This window comes from Cololabis saira, chromosome 16, assembly GCF_033807715.1.
Source record: "Cololabis saira isolate AMF1-May2022 chromosome 16, fColSai1.1, whole genome shotgun sequence".
Classification (NCBI taxonomy): Eukaryota; Metazoa; Chordata; class Actinopteri; order Beloniformes; family Belonidae; genus Cololabis; species Cololabis saira.
Genome location: NC_084602.1, coordinates 9368311 through 9391205, shown reverse-complemented (window position 1 = coordinate 9391205; position 22895 = coordinate 9368311). Strand labels below are relative to the sequence as shown.

General features: G+C 36.9%; 2 protein-coding genes across 2 annotated transcripts in view; one reads left to right on the top strand and one right to left on the bottom strand.

Annotated features, from left to right (window-relative positions):
- The window catches only part of rbks (ribokinase), a 60862-nt gene extending 43783 nt beyond the window's left edge, over positions 1 to 17079 (top strand). The window contains exons 8-9 of the mRNA XM_061744407.1: positions 2096 to 2284; positions 16392 to 17079. Of these exons, the coding sequence (XP_061600391.1) occupies positions 2096 to 2284; positions 16392 to 16568 (366 nt within the window). The 3' untranslated portion in view covers positions 16569 to 17079. The remainder of the gene's footprint in view (positions 1 to 2095; positions 2285 to 16391) is intronic.
- On the bottom strand, positions 16758 to 19765 carry mrpl33 (mitochondrial ribosomal protein L33). The gene is made up of 4 exons (XM_061744408.1): positions 19722 to 19765; positions 18876 to 18894; positions 18665 to 18771; positions 16758 to 17154 (listed from the first exon to the last, which is right to left on the bottom strand). The coding sequence occupies exons 1-4, from the start codon at positions 19741 to 19743 to the stop codon at positions 17105 to 17107; spliced, it is 198 nt and encodes a 65-aa protein (XP_061600392.1). The 5' UTR covers positions 19744 to 19765; the 3' UTR covers positions 16758 to 17104.
- Between the last annotated feature and the right edge of the window lie 3130 nt (positions 19766 to 22895).

Here is a 22895-nt window from a genome sequence, read left to right as displayed (position 1 = left end):
GAGAAGTCGTAAGGGTTAAAGGGAGGCTTAAGGATGACAGAGTGCAGGGCTCTTTGATCCTCAGCCCACATGCTACGCTAAAATACTTTATAGTTAGGGGAATTATCTTTGATATCCACTCAAGGACCACCCCTGCTAAAACGCATGTGTTGTGTATGGATCTGACCTAGATCACATAATAATAAGCGCGTGATAAGGGAGCAAGATGTTTTTCTTTCAACCTCAGATGTGTGAAATACAGCTGTTCATTTTAGAGCAGAGTCATTTTAAACATGTAAACTATTGTCCATAACACATTTTTTTTGTGTACTGTACAAAATAATAATAAGCAACTACAGTACAATTATTTATACTAGGGGTGTCAAATTAGCGTGTTAAATGCGATTAATTAATTACAGGCATATTTAGCGCGTTCTGTTTTTTAATCGCTTAATCTATTTTTTTAATCTCTAACTTTATTTTTTCTGTTTGCGAGTTGCTTTTATTATGAAATCTGTGTTTGTGCAGTGGGCTTGTTGTGCTTGAGTTGTGGGTGGAAAACAGTTGTACGTCACACCTTGAAGTGGACACTGATTGGCTGTCCCTGTGTGTGGGCGTGGTTAGCCAAGCTGGTAGACTCACACGGTGCGTCCGAAATGCTAAACAGTATATACTCAGAAAGTATACTTAAGTTCTTCACACTTTTGAGTTAATATCAGTAGTATACATTAATTGGGATGTACTACTCGGAGCCCCACGGCACTTCCTGTCGTTGGGAGGGGAGTTATTACCATGGTAACAACTCCTTTCACAGCAGCAGTAGCAGCGCACCGCCCCGCTCTTTCCCATTTATCCTGGCTGAAACAAGATGAAATTATAGAATACTAGAAAATTTCCTTGCAGAAATTTCGAGAGTGCCACGGGGGGCTGCTGCCCATTTGTGTACATTGCTGCATTTTTCAGGAAGGATGGGATTTCGGACACAGCTAATGACTGAATCTGTTCAAGTCTGTTAAATATTTTGTTATATATCAATGTTTTGATCTGCTCGAATAATGTAATGAATTCAAAGGAAACACCTCAAGTTGTGGGCTTTTTTCAGTAATTTTTAGGTGAGATTAAAAAGGAGATTCATTTGATTAATTAATTACAGATCTTAATGAATTAATTGCTGAATTTTTTTAATCTCTTAACAGCACTAATTTAAACATAACAAATGTTAATAGGAAATGAATCGTTCCATCCTTAAATGCTTGCTTTTGATCACATCGAAACCACACCTTCCAGGGAAAAAATTAGATGCTCTCAGGGTAACAGATCTGTGATCCTTTGTCCAACATTGTTTGATTAAATCGGATGACTGAACAGTCAAAACAAACCAGTAGGAAAGATAAAGGTTTTGTTGGTGATTAAGGTAACGCTGATACAGCTGTGAATCAACGTATAGGAGCACTTGTGACTGTGGGCTGTATATGTGTCAGTCTGTGCACATGGTTTGAAAATGAGCTCCAACTGTGCAGTAACAACGCTGGTTCATCTTCACTGATTGTGGCTGTGAGCAGAGCTGCGGTTTAGGGTTCCTTGAAGCATCTCACACATCAGCTGTTGATTCCTGCTTTGTCACCATGTAGTCATGGCAGAGCTAGATGATGCAGTACAGTCGGAGGATTGTGTCTTTGTAAATGTGACTGACGAAGCCTGCAAATCCCTCACAGACCGAGTGATTTAATGGCTCTGTCTGACCACTGTCAATGTGTAATTTAGAGCTCCCTCATACCAGAGCTGTTAACACACAACAATAAGCTCAACTAATACACTACTGATTAAAGATGTGTGGACATGTATTTGTTATATTTTTTATTTTTGTTTATTAAATGACAACAGATTTCTTTTTAAACAAGAAGGTAGAAGAGGTTGCTGTTTCTTTCATTAATTGCATGTTGCACACAGCACCTGGCACTGGGTTTTGCTTTGGGGACTTTCCATTATGCAGTTTTCATATACACTCATAGCATCCCACGCTAGTGCAGATTTTTCTCCAGCTTTCATTGTGCTGTAATTCTTAACCCCTGATTATCATGGTTCCTTGACTTATAAAAGATGTGTTTCCTTGCAGGCAGAGCTTCTCACGGGTTGCACGGTAACTAATGTGGAGGAAGCACATGGCGCTGCTCAGGTGCTGCTGCAGCGAGGCTGTGGGGCGGTCATCGTCACTTTGGGACCCCAAGGCTGTGTGGTGCTCAAGGCACAAGACTCCACCTCAACACATGTTCCAGCTACTCCCGTTACACCTGTGGATACCACTGTAAGAATACCATTTATGTCTGATTATCATCATCTATCATTTTATTCTTTGCATCAGTATTTTGTTGTGAACTTTTCTTAGCCTCATTTATATTATATCAGGATGAATTGACACTTGAATGCTTTTTATTCATTTTTAAAACTTATATTCTAGTACTTTGGTCGCTTAGCTGAAATGCAGAGCCAACTAATCAAACAGAAACTCAAACTGCATCATTTTTATAAATAGTAATCATTTTTAAAGCAGATATTTATTCTAATCTCTTTTTCCAGTTTCTCAGTTTGGATAATTTCATGTTTTTTCTTCTGTAAGTTAATGGCATTCAGTTATGTAGGAGGTTTAATATTATTATGTGACTTGAATGGGGCCCTTGACAAAAAGAGTCTTACATTAACTATAACAATTAACAGAAGTTTAACGGATTAAATACAAATGATTGTCAATTATGACAATCATTTTTATTTAATTATGAACAGAAAATTGCTGCACAGATCTCCAGTGTAAGAAGAATAAAGTATATTAGAAGGAAACTTGTGAAGGATAAATCCCCAAGTAAAGGCAAATGAGAGGGAAAACATTATGGGATTATGAAAAAGTCATGCTGTGGTGCACTTCTTCGAATATTTATAATAGCTTGAGTTCCTTGACATAAAAAAAATATACATATATATATATATATAGATTTTTTTAAAGGGTTTAAATCTGGACTGTAATCTAGCAATGCCAATGCATTTCCTAAAAAAGTTTCAACATTATTTGCTTTGTTGCAACATGCATTTAAATCAATGTCTGCCATTTGCACTGGCCATTTGCCGAACATTTTTATTTATATTTTATAGGCCAATAAATCTAAAGTAATCAAAACCTTGTTTCCAGCTGTTTTTGGCCTCATTACTATGATGCAGTTGTGGTATAAAGCTACTTAATTATGATGCATTACAGAAGGGCTTTGTCTCTGAATAATTATTTGAATGATCATCCACTCCATCCATCATCTCATTATCTAAACAGCAGTTGATGCAATCGCAATAATTTGACAAAGACTAAAGATATTTTTGTCCATCTTCCACATTGAGATTTTCTTTTTTTGTTGTTTTTTTAAGAGAAGTCTCACAGGAAGAGATACGGAAAGTTACAAGAATTGCTCTTATTCACTTATTCCCCTTCAGTGCTACCTCTGTCATAGATTCAGAGATTTGATTTTCTTTTGCACAAAAGTGTAATGGAAACACGCCTATTGAGACACGCTCTCAAATTCTCAAGAGAGACTCGATATGGTCAAAAGGTTTTCCATTTTCAAAGGTTGAATGTGAATGGAGAAGTCTGATGCCAGATAGACATAAATATCCGTACTTTTTTTGCTAAGTTTATATCAGATATCTGGCCTTGTAACATGAGCGATAAATGAACATATCAAAATCCTTTAGGCTCCTCACATATGTGTATCCACTGAGCATTGTTGCCATCAACCTGCACTGCCAGCATGGCAACAGTCATTCAGCAAAAGTGAAGGAAAGTGACAGAAGTCCTTGATCTTTTCACATGTTGAAGTTCCATCCTTTGGAGGTGAATGTCAACATAGACATAGCTGAGATCGCGTCCATTTTCAGCTGTTTGTATTCTGCTCAGATCATATCTCATGCTTCACTATTCTCTCAGAAATATTATGTTTTCGTTTCTTGTTGATAGAAATCGCACACACTGAATTGTATCTGGTTTAGAGAGCTATCGCTTCCACAGGAAGATCTGATTCAAGTTAACAATTATGAATGTAAGTTGTCAAATCAGATCTTCACCTAACCAGAATTGTATTGGAGTTACACAATGTGGTCCATAGTGCATACATAGCTGATGTGTGACGTGCACTCCCTTAAATACTTCAGCATTTCACTTTTTCTGTGCTAAAAGCATGCTTCATTTGCACCAGGTGCAAAGCCATAAACAATTTGGCTGAAAAGCTGTTTATCATCTATACCCATCTACCAAGCTCTGGCGACTTCAGTGAAGTGTCTGCATTCCCTCTTCCCAGCCTGTGAATCCTTCTGGTGTCTGGCAGGGGACACCACCATACAGAGCTGCTCGGGTTTTTAGAGTTTTGTTTTTGAGGAGCACTAAAAGAATCTACTTTAACTTAGTTTTACACTACTTGAAACCAGTTGCATGAATCTCAAAGTGAATTTTATAAAGTAAGAACAAATCAAAAATGATTATTTGATTCAATTAAAAAATACTTTATTAATCTCCAAAAGGAAGTTACTAACCAGACCATATGAAACACAAGTTATGCCTGAGTGTTTACATATACATTAATCCCTCGCTATAACGCGGTTCACCTTTCACATCTCGCTGCTTCATGGATTTGCATAGTGCCTTGTGTTCTGCATTCTGATTGGCTAAACAGTCTCCCGCTTCTTCACTTCCTGTGTGTCAATAACGTTACGGTTTGATATGTACTGTACATGTACATGTACGTAAAACAGTTTGCCAAATTTTTGTCTAAAACCCATAATGTCGACAAAACGTTGATGGTAGAGGTTGTTCCAGGAAAAAGGCAAAATCATGAAAACCCTATCAGTGTCCAGATATTTATGGTTCTAAATGCACATTGATACTGCAATATATCACAGCTACATGTCCAGATATATACACTATTTTAAGATTTGGTCCTTTACAGTCTACCTATTTTATTCAATGCATTGAATACATTTTATGTTGTATTTTAATTTTTATTATATATTATTAGCAGTAAATGTAACTTTTTTTCTGAGTGCATTCTTTAAATAAGTATTAGGATGTTCTGACAAGTGTAGAAGCACTCTCAACATTATTGAAAAGTAACAAAAATTCAAATAGAAAACTCTGCAGTTCCCTAGTGACCTGTCCAGGGTATAGCGCTGCCTTTCGCCTAAAGAAAGCTGGAATAGGTTCCAGCAGATCCCCATAACCCTAAACAGGAATAAGTGGGTGTAGACTATGAGTAGAATGTTTCTCCATGATCACCTTTGAAGAATTTCTAAGGAAATTATCTGATTGAAACATTGGTTGTCCTACCAATTGAAGAAGGATGAGGGGAGTCGTGCTACAGTGATGTTTTTGTAGATATCAGTGACTACTACTTCCCTTAACTGATTCTAATTCTTAAATGAGGCTGAGCATGAGTTGAGTCACCTTACACCAGCCTCTATAGTTGGATTTCCATCACCCGTAGATTTGCGCAAAATGGCTCAAACAGTGGCTCTAATTTTCAAAAAGAATTTTTACACTTTTATGTGTTTTTTTTAGGAAATTTGATAATCCAGTTTATCACAAAAGTGCAATGGAAACGCTTTTTGCGCAATTCTTTTTAATTTATAAATGCTTCCACTTGAGGATGTCATTAATAGCATTCATTTTCACAGCTATGCTGATGACACACAGCTATACATTGCCATGTCTGCTGGAGACATATGGCCAATTGAATAACTTTTTTATTGTATTTTAGATATTAAATCATGGATAGCTGAAAAACTCAATAAGGACAAAACTGAAATTTTTGTTATCGGTCTCAAAGCTAAGACAGAGAAACATTTGTCAAAATGGCATGTTCTATTTTCAAAGACATCTGATCAAGTGAAGAACCTGGGTGTCATTTTTGACTGGGCATAGTTTTATTCCATAGTTTTATTCCTCGCCATATTCCATGTTTAAAACAGGTTTTTATCCCCGGCACCAGCCTTCTTAAAATTCTCCTTTCCAATATTACGCCCCACGTTTATTAACAGCCTACCAGAGAACCTGAGTGCTGCAGAGAAAATTCAATTTTTTAAAAACAGGTTCAAGACCTACTTTTTTAATCTGGCTTTTAACTAATGTCCCCTTTCTATCTTAGATTTAGTTTTTTTAACACGGTGTACTGTCTTTTATTGCCAATATGTTATTTATCTACCGTATTTTCTTTTCATCCGCTCTATATTTAAAAAATAATTAAAAAAAGATATACTGTACAAGCCGCACCTGCATACAAGCCGCATCTGCTCTATTTAAAAAAAAAAAGATATGCAAGCCGCAGATATTTATGTTGTTAGATTAGATATTTACTACATGTACAGACGGATTTTGAACTGTAAATGATGTACATGTTTGTACCTAAATAGATCCTTTCCTAACAGTGTCTTTTAACACGGCAGCAACTTTGCTGATTAAAACGGGACAGAACCAAGAGAAAATAACTGGTATTTATTTATCTGTTTGAAATCTGCTTCTACCTACTTCTATCTGCTAAAGAAGAAGTAGCATATTCTTCTTTGCATTTATTTTGTCTTAGTTTTGATTCTAATTCCGGTTAGAGTGCTCTGAGCGCACCTTTGTATAAGCCTCATGGTTCAAAACCTATGAAAAAAGTAGCGGCTTATAGTCCAGAAAATACGGTACTTATTTGTCTATTTCTATTATGATTTATTATTACTATTTTTATCTATCGCTCTTTAATTTTTTTATATTTATTTATTACTCTTATTTTTATATTTTTCATACTTTTTAACTCCAGTGTTCCCTCAGTGGGAGTCCTCTGCACTGGGAGGGGGGTTGACTGTGGTTGCTGGCTCCGCTCGTCCCTGGGTTGTGTTGGGTTCATCCATTCATCCAGCAGAGTTGGTGTTTGGCTCTCTGATGGTGGGCCGTGGCCCCCCCTGTGCCCCCCGTGGTCCCCCTGTGGCCCCCTACCATGCAGTCTGGCCCCCAGCTGCAGCAGCCGCCTCCTAACACAGACAGCTGTGATCCTGTGATATTGTTCCCTCACTGGTTCTTCTGAGCCCAGCAATGTTTTCCATGTTATTACTTCTTTTTGATTGATTTCCTTTCGATTGTGTTTTATTATTGATAAGGATTAGGGTTGGTGAGGAATGATGGTGAGTGGATCGGTGGGATTGATTTGGTTTTTACCGTTAAGCACTTTGTGCTGCATTTTCTTGTATGAAAAGGGCTATATAGATAAGTTTTGAGTTGATTTGATTTACACGTCTCTGGCAGCGCTGGATGTGATGTAACCAGTCAATCTAAAGTAATCAAAATCTAATTTACAGCCATTTTTGACCTCATTAATATGCTGTAGTTGTAATGCACTATCATTATGCATTACTGCATTACATGGAGGCTTTGCCCCTGAATAATCATTTCAATGATCAACTGCTGCCTTCATCATCTGAATGATTTTCTCAACAGCAGTAGTTGTAAATGCAATAATTTGTCAAAGACAATGTTTTTGTCCATTTTCTTCAATGTTAAGATTATCTTTTTCATTGTTTTGAAGAGAATTCTTGCAGCATAAGATGAAAGTTGTGCTTATTCAAAACACATCAGTGGTATTAATCACTATTTCAGTCAGAACTTTTAATTTATTAACTTTTACTTTACCTTTAATTATTTGTGTAATTGAAACTTTGTGCTTGAAGTACATGATACTTTCCTTATAGTTTTTTTTGCAATTATTTTAAAATAATTGCAATCTTCATTATTTTTTTATGAACATGTGATCTTAGCTGTACATTTATACCACATCTGATACTCTTAAAGGAATAAAAACAACCATAAAGAAACAGCAAAAAAAATGCATTAAGATTGAATCTAGAGTTTGAAGCGATGAGGGAAAAATGGGAAGGTTGTGTGGACTATAAATCACCATCTACTTGTTATCACAGGTCTTTTTTCAAGAACAAAGCTCAAAGTCTCACTGCATAAACTCAAAATCTTACCAGGAATATTTGTCTTATTTCTAGTTAAAATGTCTAATTTTTAGTCAAAAAATATCATTACACTTAAAACAAGAGTCATTACCAGAAAAATAACTTGTTATTTGACAATTTTCACCTGTTTCAAGTAAATTTTCACTTGAAATAAGTAGAAAAATCTGATTTATCTTGTCTTATCTTGTTCCACTGGCAGATTTTTCTACTTATTTTAAGTGAAAATCTACTTGAAACAGGTGAAAATTGTTGTTTTTTTCCAGTGATGAGTCTTGTTTTAAGTGTAATGAGATTTTTTTTTACTAAAAATGAGACATTTTAACTAGAAATAAGACAAATATTCTTGTTAAGATTTTGAGTTTTTGCAGTGCTTCTTGCAGAGTAAGTGACCTCTTCATTGCTTTCACGAGCAGATGCGCACAACTAGTCTTATTCAGTGTCTTTACTCCTCGATAGCTCTGAGGAGACTTACGCAGCACCCTCACACCCCCACCCATCCCTCACCCCCACCCCCCCACCCTCCCCCGGCTCTCCCATGACTCACCTCCCGGCTCTGCCTCAGTCAGCACAGAGCTGTGGTCGGGCCTGCTGCATGTCCCCCCACTTACACGCACACAAACACACATACTTCTGTTCTTTGATGGCCCCATAAATCCTGTTATGTTTAACTGTTTTGGACATCATAATCTCTCTTCCAGTAAGACTCTCTGTTTAGTTTTTTTTTTTTTAGTTTTTTAACTGGAGAGGGGAAAAAACAAATGGCATGTAATCACTCACTTTTCTGCTTGTTCTGGTAACTGGTTATGATTATCTTGGTGATATTTTTTTTCTTTCTCGCATAATTATCTGAGATGATGAAAGATTACATGCTCTTGCTGTGACTGCTTCGGAACGTAAATGGAAATCTTTGTCATAAACATCAGCACAATGACGAACCTGCGGCTTTTCGCTTTTTTTAGCCAGGCTACTGTTCACTAGGCACAGGTGGTAGAAAATAACCCAAACCCCACTTTGACCATTTTCCACTTTGGTCCAACTCTGGTGGAATAATGAAGTGCTAAATGTACGATGGCCAAGAAGTGCAATCGCAGTTTCCAAACGTAAAACAAATTTCAATATTTATTTAATTAATAATATGTATTAATATTTATTTTTATTTATTACCAGCACTTCGTGTTTGTTGGACCAGCAGCAAAAACTCAATATCTTAACAAGAATATTTGTCTTATTTCTAGTTAAAATGTCTCATTTTTAGTTAGAAAAATTGATTTATCATTACACTTAAAACAAGACTCATCATTGGAAAAAACAACAATTTTCACCTGTTTCAAGTAGATTTTCACTTAAAATAAGTAGAAAAATCTGCCAGTGGAACAAGATTTTTTTGCTTGTAATAAGAAGATAAATCTTGTTCCACTGGCAGATTTTTCTACTTATTTCAAGTGAAAATTTACTTGAAACAGGTGAAAATTCTCAAATAAGTTATTTTTCTGGTAATGACTCTTGTTTTAAGTGTAATGAGATTTTTTGAATAAAAATTAGACATTTTAACTAGAAATAAGACAAATATTCCTGGTAAGATTTTGAGTTTTTGCAGTGTATTGTTGCATTGTTGACTCAGTTTTTCTGTTTGTCTTCCTCTTTTGAATGTCATGAGCTGTTTGGCAACTAATTTTCCCCAGAGGGGGACAATAAAGGTTTCAATCAGTCAATTAATTAAAATAAAAATATTTATTTGCAAGCTGTAAAATACTTTCACTAGTCTCTAAACAAATTAAGAAGCAAAGAATCTGACGGAAAAGGCAGATCTCTTTTGTCTTATAGTGAAGGCAGGCTTCCCTTGCTGAGATCTGACCCTGTTTTATGTAGACAGATAAATGTGATTTCACCACACACACGGACACACACACACGGACACACACACACACACACACCCAGCACCTCCTAGCCCCAGCAGGACTTGGGTGGCCTAGGTTTCCACTGCGCTGGGAGGTCTGTTAGGTAGACGGTAGTGTCTAAACCAGACATTACAGCATCCCGGTTGGTCTGGACAAGCAAATTATTCCCAGTCTTCTCCAATGAGAGGATACGTGAGAAGCGATGGCATGATTCCTTCCTGAAAGCTCGGGGTAAGAGAATCCCTCCTGAGCTTTACATTCCTCAACTTTTCTGGCTGCAGGTCAGCATGACACAAGCAGAAAACTGCCACATCATCATGTTATAATTGTCTGCACATGATGCAGCAGCTGTTGTCGAGCAACCCAAATGTTCGGCCTCGACCACTTCATAGTCATTTTGATCACCGTTGAACACACAAGAAGCACAACACATGGATCAAAGACGCAAGTGGTCCAACTGGTCCAGTTGATTTTTGTTTTTTCACCCCATCCAGCCCTTTACCTCCCAGTACTTCATCCTCAGCTGAGTTACTGGAAGATTCAAGGCGAGGAAACTGCTACAATTCATCGTTGCCCCTCAGTTAAGAGTCTAACTCCTGAGGCTATCTTTTCAATCATTTTTTTATTTTCTGTTGGGTTTTTTTTGTCCGTGTCGGTGTGTGTGTGTGTGTGTGTGCGTATTTCCATCCAACTGTCAGACATATTGATGAACTTTACAACTTACAATGTTAGAAAACATGCATCAACCATGTTTCTTAATGTTTGGTCAGCAGATATTTTACACATGGTTATAAATAACAGTCGTATTCACTAAGCGGAAAGAAAACAGTAATGTCAGTCATGTGAGGAACATCGAAAAGGTCTTTGTGATTATTTTTAACCCTTGCCGTTATCAGTCATTGTTTCCAGTAAAAAAAAAAAAAAAAAAAGAAAAAAAAGCAAGCACTCAGCAATTTTCTAATATTTTTTTAAACCATTTCTCTTAAGCCTCAAATGTGCCGTCTGGTCATCGCCACCTTGATTTTTGCCTCAAAAAGAAGTGACTGTACTTGAAAAAGAACAGAGCAGGACAATAATGTTTAAAACCTGATTGAATCAAAATTTACATTTTTGAGGCTTTATTTTTTATTTGGCAACTCATTTAAAATGATGATCGACACACACATGGTATTACACATGGAGCAAATGTAATTGATGGCATATGGGAAACATTAACTGACTTTGGATCTTTGAGGCTAAACTGTCCTTATATCAGGTATTAAAAGACTGTGTCAGAAATGCAGGCATGGCATAATGAGAGGTCAATATTTAAAAAGTGGCAGTCAAATCTCAAACAAAGGTTAATACATACACTGCAAATATTAACACAATAGACTCCAGTGGATAGAAAGCACTGTGGACAATGCTAACTGATCATTTTTACCAGCAACTTCTGTAACTATGTTCTCCCAGAGGAATTGTGGTAACCCCCTGTGTTCAGAAACAACTCACAGTTCCTTTTATTTACTCATCTTTAGCCACATGTGTTTCCAGTGCTCTTAGTCACAGTTGTCTTTCATCATCAGTTTTCCAGAAGTGTAAAAACATTTATGCAGTTTTTCCAAGTTTTTTCTATCCAGCAGTTTTAATTAACCGCCTGACTTTCTTACTAACTTCTGTTGTGTTAATAGGTCAGCTTGTTCTAATCAGAGGTGGGTAGTAACGAGTTACATTTACTCTGTTACATTTACTTGAGTAAGTTTTGTGAAATTTTGTACTTTTAGGAGTAGTTTTAAATCACTATACTTTTTACTTTTACTTGAGTAGATTTGTGAAGAATAAACTGTTACTCTTACTCCGCTACATTAGGCTACGTTGAGCTGTTACTTTTCTTTTATCCCTTTTATCCACGTACGCGTCAATCCCATGACATCACTGAGTGATTCTTTGGGAAAAATGTTTGTTTTTGCATGTTTTGTCACATTTACACAGACTCAAACACACACAGAGTTTCTATGAGTTCATGTTTGTTCTAGTTCTGCCTGGTTAAAAAAGAAAAGTACAAAGGCTTGAAATTTTGTGCTACATGTGCTTAATTTATTTTTTTATTCTGTTATTATTTTATTTATTTCATTATTTATTAAAGTACTTGAATTTACTTTAAAATTATTTTAATTTAAGATATTTTTTATAAATTTTAATTTATTTTATTATTTTATTGATTTAATTTGCCTGAAGATGATTATTTTGTACTTTTGTCTGTTTGAATGGTTGTGTTAAAAAAAAAAAATCAGATGTTACTCAACAGTTACTCAGTACTTGAGTAGTTTTTTCACCAAGTACTTTTTTACTTTTACTCAAGTAATTATTTGGATGACTACTTTGTACTCCTACTTGAGTCATATTATTCTGAAGTAACAGTACTTACTTGAGTACAATTTTTGGCTACCCTACCCACCTCTGATTCTAATGCAGTTTATCTGAACGTTTCACTGGCTCTCATCAGTTTATACAACTTAATGCACGTTCTCTCTCCACAACATGAAACTGCTGCAGAGAAGTTCTCACAGCATACTGTTAATCTGGCGGGTTCTCGCAGGGGTGACTGCCGTCATGATTCCTAAGTTCCGTGTGAGTGCGAGCAGAGAAGAGGCAGAGGAAAGTGGGTAGAGGTCGAGGCTCGGCAGACGAGGCCGGCCGGCCAGAGCATCACGGCTCATCTTCAGCAAGTGCTTGTGTCACTTGATTGACAGGCCTCCAGATCTAACCTTCAACAAAGTGTGTCGAGGGCAGCGGCGGCAAGCCAAAAGGATAGAACTTGTCAGCATTGTTGAGCGTCTTTCATGTGATCCAGTCGTGTCACATGCCAGTGTCACTGAAGGAGACGTTCTTATTAACACAAAGAAAGGAACGCATGGTTGCTCACACAGTTAAGTGAGCAACTTTTGTTTCATGAAATTATGGATACTTATTTAGATATTTCATGTACTACGATAAATGATTGTAGTAAGGTTGAAGAAAGAAACTATTTTTGTCAACTATTTAGGGCCCAAGAGGGTACCTACCCATGACCTTATTGTTTTTGCACTGTTTGATATTATTATTAGGGCCCGAGAACCAATGTTGCGAGTACCTTGTTTTCGCACGTTTTTTTATAATCATTATTATTATTATTTTCACACTGTTTATTATTATCATAAATTATATTATAATTATTATGAATTAGTAGGTTTGTGGTCATATTTAGTTATATTCATAGCGCCCCCTAGTGGCAACAGGAAGTGACTAACTTGACGTTTTGATGTGACTGTTCTGACGTGATGGTCAAAAAGATGTCAAACCTGGTCACATTTTTTGTGTAAGAGGTTGATGAAGCTAATCATTTGATAAAAATTACTTTTATCAGAGGACCTTCCCATGGTGACGTGGCAAATTTCAATGCTTTGCCATGAATGGAAAGCTTCTAACTTGCCCATGCGTTGTTCAATCTGAACCCAAACTCCTACGAGGCTTCCACTCTGAACAAGTGGATTTGACCATTTTGAAATAACTCCAAAGTGCCACTTTCTGATCAAGGAACATTATTTTGGTCACATTATGTCCTGTATTTAATCAGATCAGCCTGGCATTTGTACTGAATACACTTAAAAACTGTCGTCACGTAACACAAGTTTTGTGGATGGATGTCTAATGCCACCTGCGTCATTCCCTCTAAAACAGGAAGTTGATGGTTTTGCTACACAAAAGTCACCCATTTATTCCTGGGAGGGGAGATTCAAGGATCCTTTCAAGATGGATAAATGGATAAATAAAACCCAATTTAAACCCAATGAATCTAGACGGAATCAAGAGAAACAGAAAGTTTATCCATGCACACACTGTCTTGTGTGGACGGTGTGTTTTTTATTTTTTTATTTTATATGTAGTTTAAGATCATATATTTTGAAGATGTTTTGTTCTGGAAACATGAAAATATTTTATATATTTTAAAACATAATATTTATCAGTCCCCCAACCCAACCACCACAAACACACACACATACACACAGAGACAGAGACAAAATATGAAGGTGAAAGGTTAACACCAATTTTACCATGTGAAGAACTGATTTCTTAACCCTAAAATGAAATTATATCTGGTCTGTGAGACGCCTACTGTTCACAACTTTGCTGTGAACAGTTTTCAAAATTTGGATATCAAAGAATAGCCAAAATGGGGACAAATACTTGCTGCCTCCCAAAAGTACAGTCTGCTCTGATTACTCAGTTCCAGTGGTGCCATAACTTTGCCAAAATTAAAATTTGAGAAAACAGTTTAATTTGGTGCAAAATGAGTATGTTGTCTCATGTTTTAAATAAATGTATTTATTTATTTTACAAAAAGCCTTTGTCCATTATCCAATAACTTTGGAATTTTGGACCATTCCTCCCTAAATAACTGAGCAGAGGGAGTAACAGAGAGAAAAGCTTTTACCACCAATGAGCCACACTAACAGAGCAAACAGGACAGAGTTTCATTTAGTGCTTAAATCGTGAACAAACATTGCAAATATTACATATTATCATTCACCGTCCAGCTACAGATTAAGTAAGCAACATTGTTTAAATGTGAAACACACCCTCACACGCACTGTGGGCGTCAAGGTCAAGGTCTTGATACAATGTAAGGACTGAGACACAAAAAGCTATGATAAACTGTCACAACGGTGCATCTGCTTGTCCTGGTCAAAGTTTGGACAATTACTGGTCCAAAAATGTTGTGACCTTCACTTCTTTCTCACACTGATTCTTTACACAGAGTTCCCTGAATATTAACTGGCAATTGTTACTCCCAGCAGCTGAATTATGGCCCACTAGGGAATTAATTACCTTCTTTCTTTAACAATTTGGAACGGCAATCTTACCAAGTTGGAAATATTTTCAAATAATTTTAGACTGCAAACTAACAATTAGTTTTGATTGTTTCAAACTGTGACTTTTTCCTCAAAGCTGATATTATCAAATGTTCAATTAAACACCCTATTAACATTTTCATCTTTTTTTTTTATTTGCATTTTTTCAGTAATAACTTAAAAGTTTCAACAACACGATGCCCGTTTAAAGCTGCAGATAGTGTTTCCCCTCCCTGACCCCGGCTGGTGCGGGGCCCAGCCCAGCGACCAGACTGATACAAACACGGCATGGGTTTAAAATGGAAATCCATCAGGCATGTGAGAAGTTTCATCTCTGATCTCACTCGTCCTTGCATCTCCGCATTGTACATCAGTGTTGAGAGTGGTGGGGGAGGGTTAAATATTTGTCTTTAAAATGTCAAACCAACACCCCACTGCCACACACACACACACACACACACACACACACACACACACACACACACACACACACACACACACAAAAGACTGCAAGTGACTGAACAGAGGAGCCTGTTTAGACCCGTCTCAAGAAGGCATGAGCTCGTCAGTTTTTATTTGAACTTGATGCCATTTACTCATCTCCAAACAACGAACAAACCATCACTGACATTGTGACTAAAGGGTTTCTTTTAGGCAGTTTTTTGTTGGGGGGGTGGGGGTCAGGGTTATTACAAAGGTGCCCAGAAAACATCCAATGAACTCTGTTCAGACGCAAGGTGATGAGTAATGGAACAGGCTTGTGAGAACCAGCATCGGGGAGCCATTTGTGGTTAAACATGAGCATGTCCCTACATACCACTGTGCCTTTTCCCATCAGCAAGCCACAGCCCCCTCCACTCCTAGCCAACCACCTTCAGGGCTTTTACAGCACATTCCATCTTTATCAATCGAGGAGCAGGGAAAGAGCAGGATTGATGTGCCTTCAGTGAAGCCCAAACCAGAGCTGCTGGTAGGAATGGTGAAGCCAGAGAGCAGACGCGTGTCGCTCTGCTGACTTTCAAAAACAATGAACCCTTCATCTCATTTTATTTTCAATCTGGAGCTGTTGTTTTGTTTTTTTAATCTTATAAATGTAATCTTCTGTTTTGCATCAGTTTATGGATCTATGTAAAAAAAAAATTTTTTTTTAACTAAATCCATATTAAGAATGCTTTCTTTCTTTTTTCCAGGTGCTCTGTTATGTTTTTTAAACTGAATTTGTGGGAAAATCATGCTGTATTTTCAGATATTACTGTAACTGGAATTATGCAATGATTAAAGCCCTAAAGACATGTTTTAATGACAGAGCTGACTGAAAAACTTTGTGCAAAGTGTTTATCCCAACTGTTTGGTCTGCGTCAAGGATTTCCAGAGACGAGATCTACAAATGCCACAGCACCCCCTACTGATGAAGCTTATTCTGTTTTAAAATGTCAATTTCCTTTCATTGCGTTAACTCAAGTGTTTCTGTTCTTCCCCAGAAAAAAATACGACAGACACATTTTCATATGTCATATTTATTTGCCCACATGTTCCTTGTAAGCAGCTTTCATGGCTATGGAGAAAGTTTACACGGCAGGTTTAATTTAATGTATTAATGTTTGATTGTTTTCCTCAGGGAGCTGGAGATAGCTTCATCGGAGCACTGGCATTTTACATGGCAAACCACTCTACGATGAATCTGGAGGAGATGGCACGCAGAGCCAATCAGGTGGCGGGAGTGAGCGTGAGAGCTGCTGGCACACAGAAGTCTTTCCCTTTTAAAAAAGATCTACCGGCCGAACTGTTTCATTAGAGGCCATAAACTCCTGATTAATGGACCAAGTTTGGGATGGCTGGACACTGAATAATCTTATGAAACTACGTACCTTTGATAAAACATTACAATGAACAGTATTTGTGGTGACTTATGAAAATGTCAGACATAAAAATTACTAATTGCTGTATACTAAGAAACTGAAATAATTTGAGTTACTCCAAACAGTTCATATCAGAAAACATTTTAATTATGTTAACAGAGTTCATTACATAACCATTGATACCAAAAAGATATTATTCTGTGAGCAAACAGCTTGGAACATCAACCAAGTTTTAAATTAAAGTGATGATGGAAAATGTTCAAATTGAGTCACGGCTTCACGCTGAACTGCTGCAGTTTGGAGAGCTGTGGGATTTTAACTGATCAAAAAAGGGGAAAAAAAGATTTTAAAAAAATCTGTCTGTGAGACAGCCAATCGGAAATGCTGACTGACCAATGCTTTCTTTAATCCTTGACAATAAACAGTGTTTAAACTTTGCAGCTTCATGTAGTCCATATGTGGGTGTCCATTGTTAAATTGATCTGATCTTCCTCTTTTCAAAAAACAGCACATGCTTGTTTACTGCAAAGACAGAAAGAACATCCATCAAGAAGCAGACATACTCTTTTACCACCATTCAATATTTTAACTTATATGAGCATAAACAAAGGCTGCATTAATACAGATAAGTTGCTGGAACATAACATTAAAGGTTTTAGTTAGCCAGCAGTTTCAAATACAGTAAATGCAATTAATCCAGTCTGAATACAGCTTCCTCTGCTGTGTAGATTTATATAAGGCTGTTCATTCTGCAAGACTGAAACGTACATGCTGTAGTTAAAACTGTCTTACGGAGACAGTTACAAGCTATGCAACTGTTTCAGTGGGATCATAGTAGAAAAATTACATAACATGTTTTTTTTGTAAATGCAGAAAAAAATCTGAAAGTTTTTTTAGATTCATTCATCCTTTAAACTTGCTTTTATCCCATTTGGGGAGCCTATTCCAGCTTTCGTTTGGCAGTAGCCCTAAGCATGCCCTACCGATCCATCACAGAGCCGCATGGAGACAAACACCACAAATAATCATGCACACTATTCTATTTAAAAAATAAATAAATGTATAAAAAAAAAACATCCTCATGCGGATGTTTTTGCACTGTGATCCTGAGTATTCCCAGAGCTCTTGAATTAACAGAACCTACACATCCTTGAAGATAATTCTTGATCTGCCTGACAAGTCAATTATTTTTTTATGAAATATTTAAGTTGTTTACAAGTGCCTTATACATATGAGGGCACTACTGTTTACATCTGTTTTGTCCTCCATCAGAACCGACTCAATGTTTAATAAGATGCAAATATAGGAAGATACAACAAGTCTGATAAAGTTCCTCTCTACAACTGCCGTTACTGTTTACTTCTATCACTTCCTTGTATTTTTTTGTTTACGACCAAAAAAGGAATGCTTTGTTGGACACCGGAATAACTAGTGTCATGTTTTTGCCTTTAAATATGTTTAAAAGAATGAAAACATTAAGGTTTTCAGTTATAATTGCATAAAATGTCTATATTTCATTACTTTATATACTGTCTTGGGGTTTCATTTGCATAAAATGCTAAAAACCAAATACTCAAAAATTAAAAACCGAAATAGAAAAAATAAAAGCGATTTCATCCGTCTCTGTTTCCTCCCTGGATCTGTTTGGTAATTCTGACCCACGATGTTTCTGAAAGCAGTTCTATCAGCATTCTGGGAGGTGATTGGTCCTTACAGCATCATTAGCTGCTAAAACTTGCTGTTGAATCTCAATATAATACTAGTATTCATATGTTGCATAACTACACAGTTATATAATTCATGTAACAGCTCAAAAAAACTGTTTTAATAACACTAACCCAAATCAATATCGGAATCGAATTGGATCGAATCAAATCAATTACTATCTTTCTGTTTCAGCTCTTGCTGTGGCAGAACTGACCTTGATTTCTAACCAAGACTAAACTAATCTGAATTTCTTGAATCATGTAGAGAAACATGAATAAAGATCCATGTTCAACACAGATGAAAGCAGAGAGCAGGTTGATCTCACCGAAGGGGTCGTGTTTACGCAGCACCAGCTTCTCTCTGAGCCGGTTCCTCTTTGTGTTGAAGAAGAATCCAGTTCCTGCAGCGCTCATCATCTGCACCAGGATGGTTCTGACAGGAGGACAGGTGTCAACATCAGGCAAACACACTCATTTCATTCAAGACTTTTATTAGTTGATATTCTGTGTATTCTGAAGTGTAGTCATTTCACTTACTTAGATTTTGCTTTAGCCACTGAAAAAGAGCAGAAAATATGTTTGAATTTCACACAAAATTAAAGAATTCATGTGGATATAGTAAAAGGAAAAACTTAAAATGTAAGAGTTAATAAAATCGTTTTACTTTTTTTTTTTTTTTTTTTTTTTACAAACTTCTTTCCCAGCTGATTGCTCCGAGCAATCATTTTTATTTAGTAATGTGATTAATTTCTTACCGTTGGCTACGTACATTTAGGAATGGATATAATGATAAATTATGAAACGTTAAAATGACCACAGTGATCCACGGTTTAAACAGCTGTGGACGTATTCAATTCAATTCAATTTTATTTATATAACAAAAATATGTAATATATATGTAAAATATTTAATATAATATATATTTATTATATATTTATTAATATATTCCCCCTATATTATAATACTATACACTATATATATATATATATATATATATATATATATATATATATATATATATAATATAACAAAACAATCAGAGAATTTCAATTAAATTTAAATTCAGTGTTATTTATAAAGCGTCTATTACAACAGAAGTTGTCTCTAGGATCTTTCCAGAGACTAGAACATGAACACAGAGCAATTATTACATAAACTGAACATAAATACTGGCAGGTAAAAACTCCTCCAGTAGGAGAAAAACCTTAATCCAAACATTGGCAAGGAAAGCTCCCCTTTAGGAGGAAGAAACCTGGACGTATATGACGATGAAACGTTCAAAAGTACCGTGTTTTATGCTAGCAAGCTTCACATTTACCACTAACCGCACACCTAATCATGATCCAACTTATTACATACACCGATTCAATGGCTGATACTTACAGTTGCATGTGGTGAGAAACATGATGTATTGTGTATTTTTCCCAGACAAGTCAAAGCAGAGTTATCCAGCAGGTCACATTGATCACGTGTTCATCCGGGTCATTGAGGAGGTACAAACACTTCCGGGTCTGACAGACACGCTCCGCGTTTTGTTGAAGTAACGTCTGATGTTTTTGTATGTAAAGTGCTCTATTTCGCCTAAGTTTTGTTTTCCTATGACTAAAAATAATGTTTCTTAATCAAAGTCAAGATGTAGCCTGGAAGTATCTCTGGATGTGGGATGATGGAACCGTTTAGTCCTAAAGTAGTGAGGGACGAAACATGACAAAAAAAACAAATAAATATTAAAATAAATAAATACACGTATAAATAAATGCACATAAAATGTTTAAATGCATAAATAAATAAATACACAAATACATGCATAAAAAAATATAAAAATAAATAAATTCACATAATGAATAAATAAATATGTTTTGCACATGAAAAATGTTCATTCTTTTTTATTGACTTGTATTTGTACTTTTATTTATTTTTACATTTATTTATTTATATGTGTATTTATTTATACATGTATTTATATCCCCTTTTGTTATTTATTCCTACATTTATTTCTGTATTTTACATTTATTTATTTATGCATTTCTGTCTCTGTGTGTTAATGAGCTGATTGGTTCTAACATTTATCTTCGATTGGAGAATCGATTAATTCCGTACTGTGCTATCCTCTGTTGAATTGTTCGCTCAGACACCCCAAACAATTTTTTTTTTCTTAAACATACACTGTGGTCATCGCGATTTAGAATAAAGAAAGCCCCGCCGGACCTCTCTATATTAGTGTAATAGGCCACCAAGACCTGAACCGACTCATTGGTCCATGTTGTTTTTTTCCATGTAATCTCCAACTTCATCAAATGTTCTCGTAGCAAAATGTCTCTGGTCCAAATGTTTAAAGCAGCACAATGTAACTTTCAGCTTTTGTTGAGTTTGGCGGTTCCTTTGGACAAAAGCGGTAGTGCTTTACCAGTAGTGTGGCAGGGTTCCTACCATCCACCTCCAAGTTACATAGTGCCAGTGAAGGCGATACAGACCCCTCACCCCATGACAGAGGTGTCATTAAACCTGTTGGAAGTTGATGTACCATCACAATGACTCTGGAAATATTAGATTAAGGTGGAAAAGTTACATAGTGCTGCTTTAAATGATTTGTGGTCACACAATTTATGTTCATGTGAGAGTGCTGAACGAAACCCTTATCAGCAGTGCTATGCGTGCCAGCCTGTGACCAGGGCTGGCGCTATAGAGTAACAGAGAGGGAAGGGATCCAAGCACAGGCTTTTGCAACCAGCAAATGTTACAAATATGTGTAAAATAACCACAAACAACTTATCTCATTCAAATAAATCAGATTTTATTGGCACAAGAAGGTGACTAAAGTTCTGATATCTAAACTACACATAAGCGAACAACTAACTAAACATGAAACAGAAACATCAGTCTATAGCCTATAGCCTACTTGTGCATTTGTGTATACGAGAGAGAGAGGGAGAGAGAGAGAAAGAGAGAGATAAGATGGCTGCTCATACACATTCATAGACTGTATATAACAATGGACGAAACATTCAGTCATGTGACCCATTGGTTTCTAAAGACCAGTTTTGAAGTATGGAGCACAGCCGCATGTCAATCAAAATTAGCTATGCTCCCAGTTCTTTCAGCCGAACACTGCTGAAATATCTGCAGAGCAGTCATCAGAAGTTTACAGTGAGATATAACATTTTAACTTGATGCCAAAATAAAAGATGATCGTCACGTTTAGCTGACGTTGGGTCCATACAAATGAGTGGTCGCTTCTCGAAGGGTGGTAGCATGACAATTACAGATGAGGAAGTAATAACAGCTAGTAATTGGCTGAGACAATCAATCGTAAATGTATTGCTTGATATAAACTTTCCTGGCATGGTACAAAAAAAATCACCCACCTCACAGTTGTCAAGGGTGTGAAATCAAATGATTGAGACCAATATATCTTTTTGAACCAGGCTGTAAATAGATTTTTTTCTGCTCTAAAGTGGAACATTTTAACATGGAGGTCCATAGAGATTGACTCGCTTTTGGAGCCAGCCTCTACCAGTCAGTCGAGGAACTGTAATTAAACCTAGTTCCGTATGAGACTCAATGCAGAAGTTGAATGATTGGTGCTTGTACACGTGTGAATGGTAAGAATGGTGGACAACATGATGTGGTGTTCACGTCTAGCTTGATTCTGAATGGCAGACCAGATTTTCTCTCAACCAGCAATAACAAAGGAAATCTGAAGCCTTATGTCGAAGATAAAACTGGAGATGTTTGTGAGTGGGTTAGTAGAAAGGATGAGCTCTCATGCCCAATGATACCCCTTTTCCACCAAACTGGGCCATAGCTGGTGCTGGTTTCCAACTTGCTCAATTTGCGAACCAGCTGAGAACCGGTTTGCTTTTTCTTATTTGAAAATGTCGCCGTCTCGCAGTCTTGCTATTGCCGTTGGTCTTAATAACTCCACCCCCCTCCGCTCATGTAAGCGGTTCTTTCCTCTAGCCCAACAAAGAGTTGTTTCTACGTTGGAACCGGTTTTTCTGGCAGTGGAAACAGAAAGCTTTTGTGGTTGTCGGTTTGGAAAATGGGTAACAGAATCCAGTTATGCTGTTACAGTGGTGCTCCAAGCACAACACTATCCTTTCTGACCACTATCCACTTTCTAAATCTGTTGATATATACATCCCTGTAGTACATCAACATACTATTGTGTCTGTATGTTTCCTTTCTCTGTTTTTCCTTCTCTCTGTCTGTTCTCTCTTTTCCTGCTCTACCCAGCTGGCCTCGGGCAGGAGGGTTCCTCCTTATGAGGTCCTGCTCACGGTTTCTTCCCTCCTAAAGGGTAGTTTTTCTTTGCCACTGGCCATTGTTTATATAATACTTGCTCATGATCATGGTCTGATGTTACAAGATGTTACAGTTAAAGGAGCATGAGGCTCCTTTAAGAAATGAGACTCATTAGCGCCAAGACGACCGTCGGGGGGTACTGCAGCCAACAGTGAGGCCGGCACGGGAGAACGGGGAGAACGCACATGCAGCGTCATTTGACGTCACATTCGGAGGACAGCGCGGGAAATTCGGAGTCTGAATTGCAGCACA